General features: G+C 45.9%; 1 protein-coding gene across 9 annotated transcripts in view; it reads left to right on the top strand.

Annotated features, from left to right (window-relative positions):
* Positions 1-22,276, top strand: part of kiaa1217 (KIAA1217 ortholog) — a 91,920-nt gene extending 69,644 nt beyond the window's left edge. For 4 of the 9 annotated variants that reach the window (XM_086102332.1, XM_086102326.1, XM_086102328.1 and 1 more), the window contains 17 exons: positions 967-1,060; positions 5,063-5,769; positions 6,713-6,805; positions 7,161-7,210; positions 8,997-9,160; positions 9,464-9,639; positions 11,088-11,218; positions 11,737-11,884; positions 12,052-12,520; positions 13,153-13,345; positions 13,427-13,698; positions 14,145-14,291; positions 14,508-14,609; positions 16,028-16,108; positions 16,201-17,859; positions 18,376-18,507; positions 20,272-22,276. In XM_086102332.1, the coding sequence (XP_085958458.1) occupies positions 967-1,060; positions 5,063-5,769; positions 6,713-6,805; positions 7,161-7,210; positions 8,997-9,160; positions 9,464-9,639; positions 11,088-11,218; positions 11,737-11,884; positions 12,052-12,520; positions 13,153-13,345; positions 13,427-13,698; positions 14,145-14,291; positions 14,508-14,609; positions 16,028-16,108; positions 16,201-17,859; positions 18,376-18,507; positions 20,272-20,748 (5,095 nt within the window). In that variant the 3' untranslated portion in view covers positions 20,749-22,276. The remainder of the gene's footprint in view (positions 1-966; positions 1,061-5,062; positions 5,770-6,712; positions 6,806-7,160; positions 7,211-8,996; positions 9,161-9,463; positions 9,640-11,087; positions 11,219-11,736; positions 11,885-12,051; positions 12,521-13,152; positions 13,346-13,426; positions 13,699-14,144; positions 14,292-14,507; positions 14,610-16,027; positions 16,109-16,200; positions 17,860-18,375; positions 18,508-20,271) is intronic. The other 5 variants (XM_086102333.1, XM_086102327.1, XM_086102329.1 and 2 more) reach the window with 5 other exon arrangements.
* Positions 22,277-22,712: the final 436 nt, after the last annotated feature.

Below are 22,712 nucleotides of genomic sequence, written 5' to 3'. Positions count from 1 at the left end.
TGTTGAATGGAGCAGACCAATGCTGCCTGGAGGTGTTGTGGACTTATTTTTACATATACCATTTAATCAAAAGTAATCATTAATAAAATGTTTGTACTTACTTCACTATGCTCAGATGGAAAAAAAAAAATCAACGTGTCAAACTTGAGGCCCAGGGGCGAGATCTGGCCCGCCACATCATTTTATGTGGCCCGCGAAAGCAAATCAAACATGTCAACTTCCGTGATGCTTGTTAAAATCTGTTCCAAAATGTCAAATTCTCATATGTCATAGATAAGAGAGATGTTGTAAGCATTTTCTTGTTACCGAACTCCTCATTAGAGTAACTTCAACAATAGTTGAATAAATCATTATTCTTGACTTATTGATCAGGTTTCACAGTCATAACGGCTCTCCAAGGGAAACGGTTACTACAATGTGGCCCGCAACAAAATTGAATTTGACACCCCTGAGTTGGGGTAAAGAATAGATATGCACATATTAACTAATACATTTCTTATACATTTTAGGGGGGGGGGGTTGCGCAACAAATATTACTTGTCTCTTGCTCAAATAAATCCTCTGTGGGCCAGATTAGAGAACACAGAACACTCCTCGTCTACGATATGTAAGCAAGGGCATTATGTTATCTAGCGTGACAAATGATAAGCAGTTCCACCTCCAATGCGTTGTGTACTTTGGGCCCAAGTTTTTTTTTTATATTTTTTTATCAGTGCTGTAAAAAGGAGTTTGTGCTTGCTGAAGGTTGACACAAGCGTCCTGGTTCTCATCGTGAGAGCAAGGTTGTGTCTGGTGTGGATTTTAGCGCAACATGGAACGTCATGCCAGATTCTCGGCGCCCGTGTCAGGATACATACCACTGGCCGAGCTAGTCAAGAGAAGGAACCGGCTGACGCCGCGTCGGCCGTATTCCGACGGCGACGCCTGGGCCGCCTTCTTACCCTTAGTCTCCTCTTCCCCGTACAGGAATATCACAGACCACTCCTGCCTGAAAGTCTACCACAAAGACCCGGCGCAGGCTTTCAGCCACGGGCTCCGGCCGGCCAATGACGACGCCAGGGTGAGTGCACAGCTGAATTTCTTTCTTCCGCGGAACTTTGCTGAAAAAGAACCTAGTCCTGTTTTTGTGGTTATTCGGGTTAGGCACTCTACAATGTCACAGGACGGTGCGAATGTGCTGAATCCATCGCAAAGTAGTACAGGTGTAAAGAAAGTAGGACTGAACAATTTTGACAAATAATGTCATTTTGTGATCCCCCCCCCCCCAATATTGTGATTAGGATTTAATTTGCAATTATTTTTCAATAGCCTTTTTCCATCTATTTTTTTTTCAGCACACATAAATAACAGATTAATCTGTCTTGCAACTATCAGATCTAATTAATGGTACCTTGACTTGCAAATGTCACGACTAACGAGTTTTAGAAGTCAGAATTGATTTTGCAATATTAAACATAACAGCATGCATGGAGGTCACGTTGTACTGTAGTATCTGTGGCTTTGGGTGTTACCGGCTTATGAGGCGGGGCCTAGTCTCGTAAGTGACATGGGCTTCGGCCAATGAGATCGTCAAGTTCGCTGGCTGTTTACATGCTAACGTAAGCAGCAAAATAAATGCAATTGAACCATGAACGAATATGAGAGAAAGAAACACTTTGACTGGCAGTCTTTTAACGTCTTCGCCAAAGTCGCCAAACAAGTGTGACTAAATCAGTAAAACGTGACCACCGCTTCTTATTAATCTAAGATGTTGTTCCACTCGCTTGTGTGCTTCAAAGCTTGAACTCAACACAAGTTCTAATCTCCTTCCTTTGTTGACGTTTTTTTGCATATATATCAGAGCTTGTAAAGCTTGTAAACAACACTTTCTTATCGTCAAGATGGCTGTCACGATGAGCTTTGTCGCTGTTTAACCCGACTGCACTTGACACACATACAAAGGTTACGTGGGGAATTAGGTGTGTACGGTATGTCTGTTTTGCATCATGTAAAAGGTGTTACGAATGCACGGTGCATCCGATTTCAAGGCGTACGATATTCTGATATTTGACATTCTGAGAACCGACAAATCGTAGCCTGTATGTCAGGGAAGACACTGGAACCTTGAAGAGAGGTCCTAACTCAAGCCAAATGTTCTCAGCGGGGCCTGTCGTTTGCCAAGCACTGATGTATGCGCGCTTATTCGACAAACTCCTCCCTGTGATCTCCAAGCTGCGAGAGATTTATGCTTTTTTTTGGGGTGGGGGTCACGTTGTCTTACTCTCCTTCCCTACATGCGAGTCTTGCTGACAACTTGACAGAAAGTGGCAAAATTAAGTTCAAGTGTGCATTGCCTGCTTTGCAGTTAATTTAACCTTTTCGGGCACCAAAAATGGTAACCTGTAACCTGATGACATGATAGGCTCTCCACTGGAGTGACCGCTGTCCCTGAAAGGGTTAATGAAAGTTTTTTTTTTAAAAATGTAGATATTGCTGAAAAATCTACTTAAGTGCAAGGCGTCCACGGCAACTTAAAAAGCTTTGGCCACAAAGGGCGTCAGTCACACTCACTGAATTGAGCTCCTTTATCAATCAAAAATCCACCCCCCCCCCAAAAAAAAAGAAAGAGAAGAGAAAGAAGATACCTGAAGCCGAAGTGAACTTTCCATGAGCCTTGCCATGAGTCAGGCTTGCAACCCCGTGAACAATAGCTTGTTTGTTTGTCAGGAAGTGTTGACTTTGCACAGCGACACTCCTCATCGCACATCCAGTGGTTATGTAACGTATTTTGATTGCCGCAAATTTAAAAAGTCTCTGAAATTTCATGCAAGAATGTGTCATGCTAGGAAGAATAATCACAGGCATTTGCGTCTACTTGATATATTTGTGTTGTTTTTAGGAACACATGATAAATTCTTTCCTCCTGGATTTAAATGGAGTTTTCAGGTATCTGTATGGACCTGTTGCTTTGACTCCCCGCACTTGAAAACCGATTTCTGTTTTCTTATTTTTCATGCGTCGTCATTAGCTCGTTAGCATTTTTTTTTCCGGCAGTTCACAGTGTAAGAAAAATGTACAGCAAGACATTGGAAAGGAAATGATACTGCATGTTTAAGATCAAATAAGATAAGAAAACGTTTATTAGTCTCGCAATGGAGAAATTCCCAATTCACAGCAGCAAAGTTACGAAGAACAAAATATAGGAGCTGCTGGAATTTTTTCAAATTTAAATATAATGTATAGAGTCCTTTTTCTCCACATTTAACTTCTTTTACTTGGCGCTAGAAAGTGCTTCATTTTTTTTCTTTCCCTCATCACAGGCATGTCCATCTACTCGATATTTTTTCCCCTCCACCCATAATTGACCTCCTTTTTTTTTTTTTTTCACGAGCCCAAGCACGAGGTTAGATTTATTGCCCGTTTACAGGTTATCACACCTCACAACAGCGGCCCCAGATTAGCTGACGGCTGAAACGTTGTCGCAGATTAACCTCTCCGTCTGTGTTATTGCTTCGCCGCGGCCCGTGGGTGCCAGCGAGCCGCTCGGAGCTTTGCCAGCGTGTCTGGACAACGTGCTGACGGCAGCGTTTTTGTTGTAAAAAGCAACAGTATAAAAAAAAAAGAGCTCGGTGAATGTTTTTGTTTCAAGGGGGCAGTTTCCAGAAAAAACGGATTTATATCGCACAAAAGCCAGAGTGACGCTCGGCATCCCAGCATGGCATCAGGATCAGAATTTGAAAAAAGTTGAAATATGGGCGTCTTTAGTTTTGACCACGAAGCTGAATGTAAATGCCATTCATCTTTTTCAGCCTTCCACAAACCTTATTCCAAAAAAACTAAAACAAAAGAGCATTGTACGTAATCCCGTCCTTGACTAGAATATTCAAAAACAGTTTTTGACATATTTTTATTTTAATTCAATGGGCATTGTGCAGCTCCTAGTCGAATAAGTTGCATTGTCATTGATGGCTTTGAGACAGCAAATGTTGAGTACTTGCCTTGGAGGTTAGGTGCTCGCTGTTGAGCTTTTCGACGGCGACGCGTGACGTTGTTTTTGGCAATTTGCTGTATGATCACATTTACCATGACGCATACCGTATTTTCCACACTAAAAGGTGCACCTAAAAGCCGTCCGTTTTCTTGAAAGCTCACAGCGCCTTAAAATCCGATGCGCCTTGTGTATGGTCATTACGGTAATATTTCGACCCCAAAATGGCTCCTTGTTCAAGACATGCTTACAACGCAGATTTCAAACTTAAGGCGATCGGTTACGCATTTGAACACGGAAATAGAGCAGCGGCAAAAGAGTTCAACGTTACCCAGACAATGTTATAACTTGCTGTTGGTGAAGTGAACTGTGTTGCGGCTTTATTAAAATATGTTTTACTGACATCTGATCGTTCTGTTGTTGTTTCCTTGAGCGTACCTCCATCTAGTGGATGCATTGTAGATTGCATCTTATTATGCGGTGCGTCCAATGTATCAAAAAAAAATACAAAATAGGCCATTGATTGAAGGTGCGCCTCATGATCCAATGCACCTTTTAGTGTGGAAAATGCGGTATGTTTGTCTATACCAGGGGTGGGCAAACTTTTTGGCTCGGGGGCCGTATTGACTTTTAAAATTTGACAGAAGGGCCAGGTCAGCACGAGCTATGGTTCATTAAAAAAAAAGGCATTTGTTGACAGTCCATATCAAACATCAACAGAACAAAAGCATGAAAGTACGGTATTAATATACTTTTTTAAATGACAACAGTGTTGTTGATGACCTATTTTAGCTTGTGCATCGCTGCAGATGGGTTGTGATCAGACCAGTAGAAGTAGAGCGATACAGAGGTCCTAGGTGGTCGAAAAGATCCACCCCCCTCGTGTTCTGCAACTTCAAGTCAATGCGCCACCTGGCGGTGAAATGCCTGTCAATACAAGTCCAATTGAAATTTATGCAATCATTCACATCGAACCTTAATTGTGGACCAACCTTCGGCGGGCCGGATTACAAAGACCACCGGGCCGGATTCGGCCCGCGGGCCGTAGTTTGCCCACCTATGGTCTATACTGAGTGTCCAGTGTTTATTCTCCAGACGCACGGCGACATGGTGAATCCTCTGAGGCAGCCTCCGGGGGGTCCGCCGCCACACCACCCGTTACAGGCGACGCTCCCCTCCTCTCCGCACTCCCCTTCCCGGATTCCGTTCAGCCCGAGGCAGGGTTCCCTGCCCGGCACCGGCACCGTGCCCAGGGAGCGCCTGTCCACCGCCCCGGCCCGCTCCAGCTCCCCCTGCCCCAGTGCCATCTTGGAGAGGCGGGATGTCAAGCCTGACGGCGACATGGGCGGAAAGGGTCACGGTGGCAGTCGGGCCAACGAGGGCCTCTACGCCGACCCCTATCTTCTCCAGGAGGGACGCATGGGCATGACGACGGCCCACGCACAGCACCCCAACGACGGGCCGGAACACGGCTTCCACCGGGTGTCCATCCGCTCCACCAGCTCTTACGGGGGGGCGCCCAGCCCCATAGACTCAATCGACCACCCATCCCTGTACAGGCAGAAATCGAGAAACAGCCAACTTCCCACGCTGGGCTCCAAGACCCCTCCGCCATCCCCTCACCGGATGACCGACGTGCGGCTCATCGACATCCACGGTGGCGTTCCCATGGAGAGGAGCTCGTCGGTGCGGCAGTCCTTCAGGAAAGAGGACGCGACGGGGACCAAGGGCAGGAATAACACGGCGCCGTCAGACGTCCACTCTCAAGGGCCCGTCCCGGCCGCGAGTGACATTCAGACACGGTAAACCTCGGGATGGGGAAAATAGGAATGAAAAGGGTGCATTAAAGCATGAACTAACTCACGCTGCATCCCACTTTCAAGCTAACCGACATGTCTTCTCCCTTCTCTGAGATGTGCGAGTTGCAGCCCGATTCATGCACAGGATTGTCAGTTTGGTTTGTGAAAACCAGAGGTGGGGGGAGTCGTGTCACATGACCGGTTTGTGGGACGTGAGATGTGCAAATACTTCGTCGTGACCGAGCAAGATTTGTATGACTTGACTTCTGACTCCATTTAGCAAAGTAATGCCTTAATGCGACTTGAGTAAAATTTAGTGGAGGCTCGACTTGATTTTTTGATTTTTTTTTTTTTTTCTCCTTGAAACTTGAAGATTAAGACTCGAGACTTCCTTATGACTTGTGCACATGTGACTTGCTCCCACCTCTGCGGACACTAACGGTTCTACTCCTCTGAGCGTTGTTATCACAATCTCGGTCCCGATTCCGGAACTGATTATTATCAAGACAAATCTGACAGGTGAAATATTGAGGAGCCCGTTACTTGCTGTGAGTTCTTCCCTCGTAAAACTAAAGAAAACAAGGCTAAACGCGGGGGTTGAAATAACTTATCGCTCCGATACATCAGGCCGGACCACCTGGACGATTCCTGACCAAACGCACAGTTAGAAATGTCAAGGGAGTCTGGGAAAAGATTGGAGGAATTTGGACGGGAAAGTATTAACTTTCCAAAATAAACCTGGCCTCATTCAATGTTTGCTGTCGGTCTAAGACGTCGGACAAAGCAAGACAACCTGGCCTTTATCGGTGACTGAGAATTGTTTGAGTTGCGGTGTAGGGGGGGGGGGGCATCATTCTCGCTCCAGACCAGAGTCACGTTAACATTCCCGACAACCCGAGCAGGCCTCCCGAGCGCTGAAAGTAGAATTTTCTGATGTCTTCTGCAGAGAGCGAATGAAGGCAATGGAGCAACAGATTGCCAGCTTGACTGGTCTTGTTCAGCATGCGCTTTTAAAGGGGCCAGACAAGGAGCCTCTAAGGTAAGCCCACTGCAGTTATAGGACGCCCGCACAGTAGGCATCAGGGCACGAATGGGTAGGCTGTCCAAGTTGTCCCATCTCGAAAGCCAACGACGAGACAAAAGATGTTTCAATCCCGAACGAGATCCTTCTTCCGTCTTCTGCGCAGTCCTCGCGTCGACGGTTGCTTGTCACGTAATCCAAAAGATGATGATGTCATTAACATCATTTTAACAGCCGGTTTGCCCGACTATTCCCATCATCCTTGGTCATGCCGTGTCCTCATTAACCCTCTAACCCGAGTGCCTACCCCATGCTTGCAAATGGTTGGTTCCTTGGTTAAAACCTGGTTAAAAATGTCTTTTTGTGGCCGCAGCGAGAGACCCTCAAAGACGTCGTCTCCAGCCCACAGTGCGCACAGCTCGAGTGAGTATGGTGAAGTTCGATGCAGTTTTCCCGCTTTTGTCCGTAACGGATCAGAAAATTGGCTGGAATGTTGATCATCCATCCATCCGTCCGTCCATTTTCTGATCTACAGTAATCCCTCGTTTATCGCGGTTAATGGGGACCAAAACCACCCGCGATAATCGAAAATCCGCGAAGTAGCGACCCCCCCCCCCCCATACAGGTACATGTACATGTGTATGAGTATAAAAAATATAAGGCCAAATTTCTTGGTATACATGCATGTAGAAGTAAATTTTGTTAACCTTACTTAATGCTGTATACGAATAGATTTAAACATGTATAAGTTAGGTTAGGTTAGTGTATGAATAACAAAATACAATAAACATACAGTACATGTAGTACTGTATATGTTGCTTTATGTGACTCGCTGTTGTTTTGCTGACTTTCGCAGCTTCTCGCGGACTTAAAAAAATTATTATTATATATATATTTTTATGAATATGTTTGAAAAAATCCGTGATGCACTGAAGCCACGATAAACGAACCGCGAAATATCGAGGGATCACTGCACTTATCCTCACAAGGCTCGTGCTGGAGCCTATCCCAGCCGTCTTCGGGCAGTAGGCGGGGGGACACCCTTGAACTGGTTGCCAGCCAATCGCAGGGCACACATAGACATACAACTATTCGCGCTCACACTCACACCGAGGGAGTGTTCCATTAACTTGCCGTGCATGTTTTTGGAATGTAGTGAGGAAACCGGAGTACCCGGAGAAAACCCACGCAGGGACGGGAAGAACATGCAAACTCCATACAAGAAGGCCGTAGCTGGAATCGAACCCTGCACCTCTACACTTTTGCACCTCCATGCTCCCAAAGTCTCCAAAAAGTTGTGATTTGTTTTTTTTTCGGGTGTATGTGCGGGGGCCGGGGGGGGGGGGGGCAGCTGGCGCGAGGCTTAAACCGGTTGCAGATTGTGAGGGTGATTATGAGACATGACAATGAGAGCTCAAGTCAGTCTCTTGTCACCTATGAGACAGAACAGCAGTCCCCTTCACTCGTCCGAGCCGTAGCTGAACTTTGGTTGACACTCGGTGCGCTTGTGTACATTATAACCTGCACTTCAAGTCGGGGCAGCTGTCGAGTCGGCTCGGCAGATAAGCAGGCGTCATTGAGGGGTTTTTGCGGAGACGCGGGTTTATTCTCCAGAGGCGGAGCGTGATTTTTGTGAACGCGCGCGGCAACACTTCCCAAACGACTTGTGTTGCCTCTGGGCCGGGAGATAACATTGTTTTATGTTGCTCATTAGTGTTGCTTTTTTTTTTTAATAAAATGAAGGCCTTATTGTCAGAGCACATTTGGGTGGTAGAGTCGTTTTGTGTGCAGAAGATAGGTCACCGTGCTATTGTTATATATGGAGAGTTGCGACACAAAAAGTGCAAAAAAAAAGTCATTTTTGTCAATTTTTACACATTTAGCAACTTCCCTAATTTTGGTAGAGCAACTCACAACTTTCTCATAAAAAGTCAGGGATATTCAGCCTTGGAGTTAAATATCAGGATGACGTTAAAATCTACTTGCTGTTCTCAAACAAGAAGCTGAACGGTAGAATTGAGGATAAAATTGACAAGGATGTCAGTCGACTGCCTTTCTGTGAGTCTTCCAGTCTCTCTGCACTGTATCTCAGCGGCAATCTTCTGATGACCCTCGAAGCTCAATGGCCACTTTCTAGGGTCCTAATCAAGCCACAAGTGTCCTTTGTCATTTCTTTTTTTTTTTCATTTGTGATTTCTTCCTGGTTAAGGTGGCTCACCGGTTTTGGCACCCAAGTGCAACGCTTTCGCTGCGGCGGCGGCGCCGCCGCCACAAGACAAGCAGAGCCAGATTCCTCTCAAAGCCAACCTGCTGCAGTTCAGGAAGAATGTGTCGGATCTCAGGATGCAACTGCAGCAGATGAGGCAGCTGCAGGTAAAGAGCCATCGATCGGGTCCATTCGGAACGCATCATCAATTCAACAAGGCGCACATCGAAGACATTTTGTTTCGCTAAATTGAACGCGCAGTGACAAAAAATACGGCCCCAAGCTGCCCACAGTAAAAGGAGCAACACAGTGTCGGTTCAAGTGAAGCACAAAAAATCTCGATACTTTTGCTCTTGTTATTCAATGTCATAATATTGCTACAGTATGTAAAGTACTGTTTTTGAAAACAGAATAAAATCAACAACAACAAAAACTCATCCTGCACCATCCCTTTAATATTTCGCTCTCAGCTCCAGAACCAGGAGGTCATGCGAGTGCAGCTGAAGCGAGCCGAGCAGGAAATCGCCGCTAAACTGGCAGAGGCTCTGCGACGCCTGGAAGACCCCGTCCAAAAGCAGAGGGTTCTGATGGAAGAAGACCGGCAGAAGTACTTGGGCCTGGAGGAGCGCGTGCTAACACAGCTCGGGTAAGTGAGCCACCTGTTAGGTTCCAATGCTTTCCTCAAAGCGATCCCATGTGTGCGAAGCTCATTTTGTGCGCACGCCCATGTCGTCGAGATGTTGCAGCAGATTTCTCAGAGGCTTGATTGATGTCAAGTCAAGCCGACGCCCCCATTTTAAGACACAGCTTTAGACAGGCAAGCTATGCTAACCTCTCTGAACGCTTATTTCCACCTGCGTTATCTTGCCTATAAGTTAGCGGAATCTTTTTGTGAGAGGTTTAGACAGGCAAGCTATGCTAACGTCTCGGAGCGCTTATTTCCACTTGCATGATCCTTCTTAAAAGTTCACTGAATCGTTTTGTGGCATTTGCTGCAAGGCGAAGTACCGGTTAGCATGTCTGATTCACGTTTGAGGACTTCTCGGTGAGAATCTTACCTCGGGGTCCGGTGAATCCTGGTTCATTATTACAAACCGCATTGAAATGAATGGAAATGCCGTTGATGCCTTCCAGCTTCACCACCACGAAAACAAAAAAAATGTGTTTTAATTGGAAAGGTAGCATATTGTTCTTTATAAAAGCACAGTAATGTCTCAATTAGACCTTTTCCACATTTTTTTTGCTTCTACTAAGTGGACATTGTGCTGCTCTTGGGGGCAGTACAACCCAGAAATACTGTACATACGTCTGTCTCAGCTCCTCAGTTAGCTGCAATAAAATGTGTAACTTTTAAGCATTAGATGAAGAAAATATACCCGGCGGTTTTGTATTACAGGCTTACAACAGCACTATCAAGGCTATGCTAATACCGTTTTACATTGTGTGTTAGCGACGTTAAGATAAAGTTACACGGTTGTTTGGAAAGCACAAGGTTCAGTTCTCTTTATTTTGTTTAGTTTGACACTAAATTTTAACCCAAAGCAAAAAAAATTGTCCAAAGAATGGCTTGTATCTTGAAAAATTCCTAAAGTCAGGTCACTTTTATCTCAAGGCACCGACCGCTGTGCTGGACTTCGGTTGGTTTCCAAGGACAGTTATTTGCCTAATTTATCTCCCACACACCCACACACACACACACACACACTCCTTATTGTCTTGTCTGTGCACTTGAGGTGATTTATACAAAAGAGGGAAACCAGTATGCGTGCACTCTAGCATGGCTTAACAATGTTATCTCCACTGCGCTTTTTTACCTCTGGAGGAAGGAACCCCTTCTCTCAAGAGCTGGCTAAGCAGCTTAAAGTTAACACTGGGGAAGGACTGATCTCACAATTTGGCTTTCGGCGTGTAAACATTCGTGGTTCCGGGCATGAGCTCATGGCCTAAAACAGGTTGAAGCAGTTGGGAAAGTGGAATGATCTATCTGTAAATCTATAAACAGAATGTGTCCATACAAATGTTAAACCGTTTACATTTCCAATTAAACAACCTGTGTTTTTGGTGTTTTGTTTTCGCGGGTGGGTTTTCCCGTAGTGATCTGGAGCAATACGTGGGCACTCTCCAGAAGGACTTGTTGGGGACTCACCGAGCGGTGACCCTCAAGGATGTGGAGGAGGGGGCGGTGACTCTAAGGAAGGTGGGAGAGTCGCTGGCAGGCCTGAAAGGTGAGACCATGCCCAATATTCCTCCATGTACCCAAAAAGACATGAATGTAAAATAGAAAGATTTTTTTTTTTTTTTTTGGCCACATTTTTGCTTCACTTCAATAAACTTTCTGCTACTTCCTCTGTTGTGCATGTATTGGACACCAGGGGGCAGTATAAGACAATCATAGAGACAAAGACTTTCACGACTGACTCAGTAATGTGTGTCATTTTTCTCAAAGGATAACGAATATATGCACGAGTGTATTGTTATATTGTCTGTATACATGTTGCTTCACCGTTGGTGTTCCAATATTCACTGCTGAAAGGGAATTTGTGCGTCAGGCGATGTGTCCCTTAAGGCCCCCGATGTAGACATCCCTTTGGAAAAAATAAACCGGCCTCAACTGTAATTGAGACGCCTTTTGTGAACCAAAAGAGCAGCACGTAAACAGTGCGACATCTTGTGTTATGTGGAGCGTTCCTGTCGACTGTCGTACTATGTCAACAAAAATGCGTGTCTTTCTGTGTTTGCCCAGGAGAGTTTCCGGCCCTGCAAACCAGAATGCGCGCCGTGCTCCGCGTGGAGGTGGAAGCCGTCAAGTTTCTCAAGGAGGAGCCTCACAAACTGGACAGCATGCTGAAAAGGGTGAAGAGCCTGACGGACACGCTGAGCTCTCTGAGAAGGTGAGGTGGCTGGAAAGAGCAATAGGTGCAGAGTTACTGGAGCTTCATTTCAATAGAGCTTTCACAACCGCTGCAGCTGTAATAAAGCCATTAGTACTGATCACAAACACGGACAAGTGTCTTTACAAAACAATAAATGAAAGACATTAGTCTCATCGTCGTTGCAGATCTGCAAGCGAGAGCAGCCAGCGAGTGGCCGACCCTTCTTCTGACATCCCGGCGGACAACATGCTATTTCCAGCGGAGACCCCACCAGCATCGGTATCCACAGCGGCCCCGCCGGAGTCCCAGAGCTCCACCGTGAAATCCGAGGTGAAGCCTTCCTCTCCGGTGGTGATCCATCACGTCCAAAGCTCCCCGGTTCCTGTGCGGCAATCGCAGCAGTCCGCCGGCTTGTCCGCCGCTCAGCCCAGCCCGCCTCTCGCAGCCAGCCCCGCTCTCTTCAACGCTTTGAGCAAGAGTCAAGGCCGGGAGTCCCCCAAGGCCACGTCCGCGGACCCGCCGAGCCCGGCCCACCATAAGATGACACTTGGGAGTGCGGTGAACCACGGCAACGGGACCGCCAACCAGGGTCTGGTCATTGAGGCACTGCAGCATAATAAGGAGAAATGCAAGAACAGAGCAATGTCCATCAAGGTACGTGTCGCCGTTCTATATTATTTTATTTTATTTGCATTAATGCCAATGACAGGCCACAACAGAACGGCTTTTTCTGTAATTACATTTTCAAACAATGTCCAGAGAAATCAAGTCGAGTCATTTTAGTTTAGTTTTGTTGCGTTTGTCCGTGGTTGTTGTCCTCGAATGATAAAAATGAAAACTGCCACGTTTAGTGATATTATTAAACAGAGCAATGTCACTAGAGCTCTGATGGAGTCAATATACAGTATGTTAATTTAAAGAAGTATCGAAAGAATAAATGACTGACCACTTTAATTCTATTACATTCTGCATTTGTGTCATGTCCAAAAAAAAATGGTCTAGTCATGTTTTCCTTTTATTAATTTTTTCTTAAAATATTGTAATTACATAAATAATATGAGATAATTCAGATTAAGAAATTATCAAGGCAACCGGGCTAGTATTTTATTTTGATTAGGTTTTTTTTTCTTCTCAAGTACAGAGTATCAATAAAAACATCAAACTTTTAATACGCTCTCTGGTAAAAGCTTTTTTTTCTTTTGTCATGCCTTCAATCTTATTAGTAATGTTTGGCCTTGGTTGAGGATAATTGGGAGGCTACTTTATTTATTTTTTAATGGCTGTAGGCAGCAGAGAAGGAGTGGGAGGAGAGAAGGCAGAACATGGGTCAATATGATGAAAAGGAGTTTGAGAAAATCCTCCAGGAGGCAGAGGCCAACATGATCAAGGGCCTTCCCAGCCCTGATGCGGAAAGTAACCCACTGCTGCCCGCTGCTGCCTCCAGAGAGCAAGCGAAAATCCCCCTGGAGTCCCCAACAGGTCTCTGCAATAAATAATCCATTAACAATATGATTTACAGTGTTCCTTTGGCTCACTTAACACTTTCTTGTCACGTCTTAGAGCCTCAACCTGAGCCTCATTTGGACAAACCAGCTAAGAGGGTTCCGGAGAAGCTTTCGAAGCCGGTGATGGAAAAACCTGCCAAACCAGCTCCAGAAAGACCACCTAAGACCCCCGGGAAACCCGCATCCCCGGATTCTTTTAATAAGATGGGATCCGAAAAGCTCGCCAAGTCCCCACCACCGCCACCTCCCAGGAAGACCTTCGGCAACTCCGGCATGACCACCACGCGTTCTGGAGAGGTGGTCTACACCAGCAGAAAGGACTCTCAGGTGAGTCTTGTAAAAAAAAAAAAAAAAAAAACATGAGGGGTTTCGGTGGGAAATTACAAACCACCTGTAGTGGTCAGGCTTCTCCGCCAACAGGCCGCCACCACATCCCATTCTCCAGGTGCGCCATAATAATGGAAGAGGGAGCGGTTGGAGCCTAGAGCTCACGAAGGCTTTGACAGATAGGGTGTGTGTTGTATTCATATTTATATCACACAAGAACCATTTTCATTACATGACAAAACAAAAAGAAACAAAAAAAACTTGTACGTGCAGATCAAGTTAATTTAGTCAGCTTTTGCGAGAAGCGGCAGTAAATCAAGATAAAATCCAGATTTCAGAAAGTCAGACCGAGATAGTAGTATAAAGTCCACTTTTATACAAGAAGAAAATATACTTCATTACTCCCCACTGCAGATTTTTTTTTTTTATTAATTTTTTTTTTCCAGGAGGGGGAAGAGGAGAGACTGCTCCCCGTCGCCCAAATCAAGCCCAACAAAAGTGTCCCACCAGAACCCAGGAAGCCCGCTACTCCACCTCCTGTTGTTGCCAGGGAGGAGGAGGATGATAGCGACAGGATCATGGCAGAACTCCAAGTGGGTCTCACACACACACACACACACACACACACACACACAAAACCCTCTTCTTTCTTGGGTGATTTCACTCGGGTGGCTGATTTTCGCACCGTTGGTATTGGGTTGCCTTCCTCCCCCCACCACCTCAGAAGTGGCAATGCAGTGGGCGCTGGTAGCTGATCACAAATCCAGTTTTTCCTCAAATTCCTTGTCCCCACAACCTTTCTGCACCAGGTTTTCCAGAAGTGCACAGTTCAGGAAGTCGGGCCGCCAAACACGGCGGAGCCCGCTCCTCACATGGAACCTCAAATAAGAGAGCTAAGAGCGGACAAGAAGGTAAACCACCCATGTGTGTCGTCGCCAGCTCGCTGCCCGCGCCTAGTAACACTCGCTTGGGCTTGACCAACACTTTTAACCTCCAAGCCTCCTGTCGCTGCCTCCTCCTCTTCCTACTCCTCCTCCTCCTCATCCTTGTCGCTTTGGATTCGACCACTTGAAACATTCCCAGGATTAAGTCTGCATGAAAGGGAGCCTCTGGAAGACCAACACGGACAATGTCTTCTATCCTCGCTTCACCAAATCAAATAAAAACGATTGCATTTTGTTCCCCAACGAGCATTTGTGTCTTTTTATTGAATCATCATCCCCATTTGAGATCAAATATGTACTATTGTCCTATTAGTGCAGACTTAGTTCACGATAGAGCCGTGTGGCCCGGTGTGCATGCTTCTCTCACGTCACAGCGCTTTTTCCGTCTCTGCTAAGCTTTCTCCGACTTCACGAATTCATCTTTCTCATTCATCAATTGTGTTTCTTTTTGAACACGTGTTCCAGCACAAAGTCATATCATACAAATAATGTCCTAAAATTGTCATGATAAGTCTAAGTACAGGAAATAGTGTGCGGCACGGATGTGAAACGGTTCGCGCATCTGCCTCGCATTTCGGGGTTCCAGTTTGCCTCGTCACCGTGCTTGTGTGGCTTTTTTCGTGAAACAATTTACCTCCCACATCTCCAAAACATGTGCGTTCGATTCATGGAAGACTCTACATCAGTGGTGTCAAACATACGGTCCGCGGGCCGGCACCGGCCCCCAAGGAGGTTCGGTCTGGCCCGCGGAATAATTTAAAAGTGAAAAAATGCGTCAAAGACACAGAATGAATATTTCTAATAAAATGCAATTTGTGGATTATCCGCTAGGCGGTACATTGTTTTGTTCAGAGAAGAAAACAGCAGTCTCATCTGTCACTGAGACAGACCCAACACAGCAGACGGCATCAATGCGCCAATGTTTCTTTATACCAAAACAGAGGAAAGACATGATATTTTGGTTATTTATAGCAGAGTGTGGTATAATGTTAATGGTCCGGCCCACCTGACATCTACCGAGTCCGTACGTGGCCCACAATGTGAAATGAGTTTGACACCCCTGCTCTACATTGTCCATAGGAGGGAATGTGAGTGAGAATCACTGTTTTTCTTTATGCGGATTGCGATTACTGGCGGCCAATCCAGGGTGTACCCCGCCCGCCTCTTGCCCAATGTCAGCAGGAAGAGGCTCCAGCTCAGCCGCAACCTTAATGATGATGTATCAGAAATGGTTAGATGAATACGAAACAAATATCTAGCAAATTTAAGAAAAAAGGTAGAAACTCTTTCCTTTGGCAATAGAAATTGAGGGAAATCATCTTAGTCACTTCACAGATTTAACATACCCGGTGACACAGTGTTATAATTTCCTAAAACTGTCATAGCAGAGCTCAGAGCCAAAACAGGATGAAAAAGATCCTGACACGGACGAAAATGGAAACACGACTGTCCGGCAAAGCCAAGGGGTACGTACGGTGTCACTTCTGGCTGTACCATCTTCTACAGTTCAGGTCATTCCAAATACAGGGCTTTTTAACAGCCATTGCAAACTTTGCAGGTCATATACTACGTGACCGGAAAGATTCCAAAAGAGCAGCCGCACCATTCCGGAATGGAGGAATCCCACGAACACCCGGAGCCCGCCCAGTCTCCATCACAGGTGTCAAATGTCACTATTAACGACAATTCTCCAGGCCAGCCACAGCAGCAGGAGCAGCGACCGCCAAAATTATCGGCACCTAAATCACCACCGCCTAAGTCAGCACCACTCAAGTCCCCACCGCCTATTTCACCCAAACCTGCAGGACTGACTGCATTCAAACTACCCAGGAAGCCCCTAAAACACTCTGAGTCCTTGAAGACCAGTGCCGAAATGGAGAAGGGGAAGAACCTGAACAGAATCGGCACAGAGAAGAAGAGTCAGCTCGTACTGGAGTCTGTCTCTTCCAGTAAGAATGTAAAAGCCGAGGCTGGAGCGACCGCGTTAGCCAGAGAGGGATCTAAAAGTTGCGCTCCACCACCACCGCCGAGGAGGTCATCAAGTGAGGAGCACAATCCGCCTAAATGTAACTTTGAGGAAGCTAATGAAGAGGCTAGTCTTAGTCCTGACTTACCAGGAGAAGAGGCACCTCCTCCACCGGACAACATTGCCTTTATGATCACTAACACTAAGGTTCAGGCCCTTTCTTGTGGGGAGTACAAGGAATTGGTCAATGCCAAGAGGGGAAGCGTCCAGACCGTGACTGTCGGTGGAGGGAACAATGCAGCGGATTCCGACTTGCCTCTGGATAATGGCTTCAACAAGAAGCCCGTCATCATTATCTTCGATGAACCCATGGACATCCGGGCCGCCTACAAACGCCTTTCCACCATCTTTGAGTGCGAAGAGGAACTAGACCGGATGCTCGCGGCGGAGCGCATCGATGAGGAAAGCGAGGAGTCGGACACTGACAGGAGCGGCGGGCTACAGGTGAAAACCGGGGTGCCCGGGTCGGTTGACGGCGAAAAGGTTACTTCTTCTCAAGCCGCCGAAGACCATACCAGCCTGTCATCGTCATCGTCGTCATTAATTTTGGACTCAACAGACACTGGAGTATCGAACGGAGAGGCCAAGCAGGATAGCAAGAAAAAGTTCAAGTTCAAATTCCCCAAGAAACAGTTCGCAGCACTTACCCAAGCCATTCGCACGGGCACCAAGTCGGGAAAGAAGACATTACAGGTGGTCGTGTATGAGGATGAGGAGGAATCGGACGGAACTGTAAAGCAGCACAAGGAAGCCAAGAGATTTGAGATCTCGCGCTCAAAATCCTCAGCGGAGTCCCTCAAGGCACCGAGCCCCGCCCCGCTAAAGAGGCACAACTCGGACTCTGTCTGCAGGACCAACGAGATCCGTAAGAACACGTACAAGACACTGGACAGCTTAGAACAGACCATCAAGCAGTTGGAGACCACAATTAACGAGATAGGACCCGTTTCTCCCGAAGAGCCGGTTTACTCTGAGGTGAAAAAGGGAGAGAATGGCAAAGTGTCTGAAGGGCTGCGGCGGTCCGCCTCGCTTCCAACCTCCAAGGCGTCGGCACTGAAGCTGGCCAGCAAGGGTTCATTTCAGAAGAAGCATAAACCTCTGCTCCTTCCGCGCCCTGTAGTCATCCCCGCCAGCAGCAGCTCCAGCACCACCGCCATCAGTGCCCCCAGTACCCCCAGCACCATCCAACAGGTCACTCTCTAGCTCTTGCCGCTCCACAAGGCTATGGGGTCTTTCTCTTTCCAATCTACCTTCACTCCAACCTTACCCACTGAAATGACAAAAGCATTAATCCACTCCGCAGGTACTTGGAAATGTCGGAAAAGTCCACTGTGGCTCTCTCTGTAAAAAACAAAAAACAAAAACCTAAAATAATGTTGACATGATTTGAGGTGGCAATTCCCGCCTCCCACCTAACTCCTTCACTTCATTGCTGAAAGGTTTTCAGCAATCAAAGACATTTCGGTGATGATTCATCTCAAAGTTGTCCTGGTTGCATGTGCTGCACTACTGTTTTGAGTGTGAGGTTCAACATGGGTGCATGGTCTTTCACTGGTGTTTTAACGATCAGGGTTTTATTTGAGTTTTTTCGACTGTCAGTGCCTTGATGTCTTACTCTTCCTATGCGTTGTGTTGTTCCTTCCCCTTCTTTTATTTTATTTGTTGTTGTTTTTTTTTTGTTTGTTTCGTTTGGGTCCCCCCCTGCAGAATACCAGTGTCGCTTCCCCCACTAGTCGGATGCCCATCCCTTTGTCCGCGAAGTCCAGGCAGTCGCCGGCTACGACTGACAAAGCAGGAAAACAGCCAAAACTGCAGGACGCTCAAAGGCAGTTCCGACAGGTAGTTTTACTGTAGGGCCTTACCCATACAGACAAGAGGACAATGATTATGAGGGAGCGGCATGTACAATAAAGCGGGGGAACCTTTTGATTGCGGATCTATCGATGTTTCCGCTTTGACAGGAAGGCATGATTGACTCTTGACTGTTACCCCATAACATCACTGTACTGTATGCTTCTGCATGTCCACACTGCTCATGGTTTTCACTGTGTTGGTGACCAAATGTAAAAAACTGGAACGAATGGCAGACAAAAAGCGGAACGCATTTGCAAAATGGTCATCGCATCTCCAGTTCCCACCACAGCTGAGTTCCTAAACAGTGTTGCCGAACCCCAACATCAACTCCTTACGCCCGCCCCTCCCCCTCCACCCAGGATGCTTATTTTCTACACTTCCCGCACCCTTCTCAGCGTGCACCTCTTGGCATACCCCAAACACCTGCTTTGACCACTTCTTAACCTCACTGAGACCTTTTTTCTTCTCCTGTAAAAGCGGCAAACTCAACTCACCACGTCCTGATCTTCTCACCATCAGTCCTGGCAGATAAGTGCCAGCCCAAAATTTGCCCCACACCCCCGCCTGCTTGCTCTCACCTCTCTTTCCCTCTCTCACACACACACACGCACCCACCACTTAACTACGTCTCCGTAAGCTTCTCCAAACCCTTCTGTGCATCTTCTGAAACGTCTCCCACAGCCTCTTGGGAGAACCTAACACTCCGACTAACAAAGGAAGCTGAAGAGATGTCCCTACCAGTCTAACCTACTGTATGCATCCTGTTTCCTGGTAACGTCTCTCTGTTCAGTAGGGGTGGGACAAAGTATCAATGTCGATGAAGGGACACTTATCGGGGATTTGACTGGCGAGAAAAGGAGTTGAATCAAGGCAACGGGACTACCCAATTGTGGTTAAAGATGCTTCTTTGTTAATGAGGAAGTTTTCTGTCTCAGTTTAACACTCAGGTGGACGGTGGTCACACCAGTTCGAAAATCTTCCAGTGAGTGGCCGGCTGATGAAATGCCGCGCACTGCAGCGTTTTAATAAAACCCTCGCAGGATTGGGAATGAACCCTTGTGCAAATAGCAAAAAAAAAAAAAAAAACCCCCCACAGCTAATTGCCTACAAAAATGAACAGTTCAAATTGTAATTTTACCCCAAACATAGATGCCAGAGGACTTTTAAACTCTGTTCAAAGAAAGCTATTCATAATGGCAGACACTTATTAAAGAGTGTAGTTTGAACGCCGCAGAGAATGAAAATAACAGCGCTAGCAACACTAAGATAGCATTAGCAGCCAACAAGACTAGGTTAGCCACAACCTCCTCTCCTGCTAGCATGAATTATTTGTAATAGAGTGTTATTATCAAACTAACTTCATCAGCTTGAAGTTTTATTTTTTGAAAAATAGGTGATATCGCTAACTCCGTGTCACTTTGGAATACATTCAGCTGCCTGAAATCACTTCGCTCTGCTTCTGTTTGCTAGTCGAGCCCAACATGAAGAATTCGAGACCATGTACCTTGGCAAATTCACTTGATGTAGTCCAGTTGCCTTGTTTTCAAAAACATGATGATGACATTGTATTGTGGTGATATCAAGACTGATTCCCACCCCTGCTGTTATCCCCGTAGACATATTGTCTTGATTGTTGTCTGTGTATCATTAGTCTTCACCGTTTGTAGAGACTTTTGTATGTGTATTGTTTGACTTTTTTTTTCTTTTTTATTTGACAATCAGTATGTGTTTTGGCATCTCTCTTCACAGGCTAACGGAAGTACTAAAAGAGTGGGAGCGGATCATAAAACGACCTCCCCCGCTGTACCCGTCTCTAAAATCCCCGCTTTTTACCCTAGCGCTACTAAAGGCGGCTCAGACGCCGCTAATCCCGCTAACCCGTCCTCCTCTTCCAAGTCCTCCCTCCCGTCCTCCCATAACGCTCGCTCGGCTTCCCTGCCCTCTTCGCACATCCCCTCCCTGTCCAACGGCTCCCTCAAACCCCCCTCGCAGCACGCGGCTAAAGCTCTCTCCTTCTCCTCGCAGACCCCCAACGGTCGAGTCCATTCTTCCTCCTCCTTCTCCTCTTCATCCTCTTCTTCTACCTCCCCCTCCCTTCTATCGCCTTTGGGCCCGGGCGGAAAGAGCATCCGCACCATACACACCCCCAGCTTCACCAGCTACCGGGCCCACAACGGCAGCAACGGCAAATCCTGCATCCCGACAGCCTCGGCGGCTAAGGACTAGCCCCGCTTTAGCTCCTTCGTAATCCACGCGGCCCCCCTAACTCCTCTTGTGTAGCAGCAAAAACTGTACTGTACTCGCCTATGTCTTTTTTTTTGGGAGGGGGGGGGGGGTTCTCTTTCACGCAGGGACCATGCAAAATAAAATGGCATAATCAGAGCTGTAACAGAAAAAGTGGCTCTTAGTGGGGCCTAACCACAATATATAAATACCGGTAATCATCTACAATCATGACAAAACACGATTGCTACTTTGACTGGTTAGCCAGTTGAATTTGCCCTTAACAAGTTTTGCTCTGACCAACCAATCAGATGGTGGAGAACGTTAATGTGAAGCAAATTTGAAATGTGATTGTTTAAAAATAATTATCATAATGATAATAACCATAGTTGAAGTTAGATCTAAAATCGCTACTCTGCGTCTGAAGGCCCCGGGCAGATTAGATTGGCACGACAGCATATGGAGGCATGTAGCCACATGAAACGTTACAAAATGAAGAAAATCGACTGTGGGTAATGAACTAATATAATATTCCACGGAGATGGAGCAAATATTGACATTTATAAATCGGTGTCAAACCAGCAGAGAACGCTTTTCTGGCCCACTACTGCCTTGAAAAAAAAAAAAAGTCGAATACTGCATTCATTGCAACTGACCGGTACAGAATGAGTTACCCCTCTGTTACGCCTCTGATACTTTGTCCTATTCCACCTCAGTTTATTTGTACAGAACAGTGTAAAAAAAATATACGAGCAGTGTGAAAGGGGCTTCTACATTAGAATCAGATGTACTATATTACACATAGGGTGTACAGATTGTTTTATTTTTTTTCGTACCAGAGCATTGGAAAAGCGTAGTATATTTAATCTGTCAATGCGTATCCACCCTTGTAAATGCCTTGTAAACAGACCCGAGTATTTTTCTCATCAAAGTGAATGCGTCTCAACTGCCAACATTTGGGGAGTGAAATAGAATAAGAAGCATCACGCTGACCAATAACATAAGTGTGCCTACTTGCCAAAGTTGTCCAAGTTTTGGGTGGGGGAATTTAGGGGAATACGCACCCATGTACTGTCACGTAAACCGTACTGAGAGGAAACAAAACGGTGGATGTGCAGAAGAGTAAATGTCTCTCGACTAAGACAAGTAGTTTTAATAACACACCAAAGTTTATGATTCGTATGCATGCCTATCCATCAGATACCTTAGGAGAGTGGTGTAGAAATAAAAGAATTATGTTTGCACAGATTGGACCATGTAAATATTTTCTTTTTTTGTTTGGTTTTTGTAAAGCTTTAAGTCATATCGCCATGTTGAGTAGCAGCAGACATTGAAGCCTGGAAAGCAAGGGTGGGCAACCTGTTCTAAAAAGCCTCAAAAAATGCTTGTCGTCTTTATGACCTCATGAGGGTTGTTTGATCGACACATCTTACGTTTTTTTTTCCCCATCATTAAAAATAGGAAAAAGGTTCCCCACTCCTGCTGGAATGCGAGCTTCCATTTTTGGATTTGAATAAAAGGTTTAAAACAAGCGTGTGTTTGTTTGTGTGTTTAATATGCAAAAGAAAGCTGGTAAAAAGGAGTGAAAGGTGTTGACATCACTTGTCCTACCTGAAACTTCCGCATCAAGACAGGTTAGAAAATGCCGACTTTCATCATATACTGTATGTATATGTATGTAAATAACTTCCCTCCACAAAAGACGATTCGATACATGGGGAAACGATTCAAGGACGGTTCGATTTGAAAGTGGATTTTATATATATATATATATATATACACTGTATATAATATATAGAGAGAAACAACACAATTCAGTCAATGGACCATGTGCACCCGTGGAACGCAAAATTATGTTAATCTTTTAATACTGTAAAAATAAAAAAACTGATATCTCTGGGGTGCGGCATCATGCTTTGGGACTGTTTTTTAAAATATCTTTTTTAAGATGAAGCTGGGGCCTTTGT

The sequence above is a fragment of the Hippocampus guttulatus genome, chromosome 21, assembly GCF_054856545.1.
Source record: "Hippocampus guttulatus isolate MCC_2025c chromosome 21, RoL_Hgut_1.0, whole genome shotgun sequence".
In the NCBI taxonomy this organism is placed as follows: Eukaryota; Metazoa; Chordata; class Actinopteri; order Syngnathiformes; family Syngnathidae; genus Hippocampus; species Hippocampus guttulatus.
This window is presented reverse-complemented; position numbering and strand designations above follow the sequence as displayed.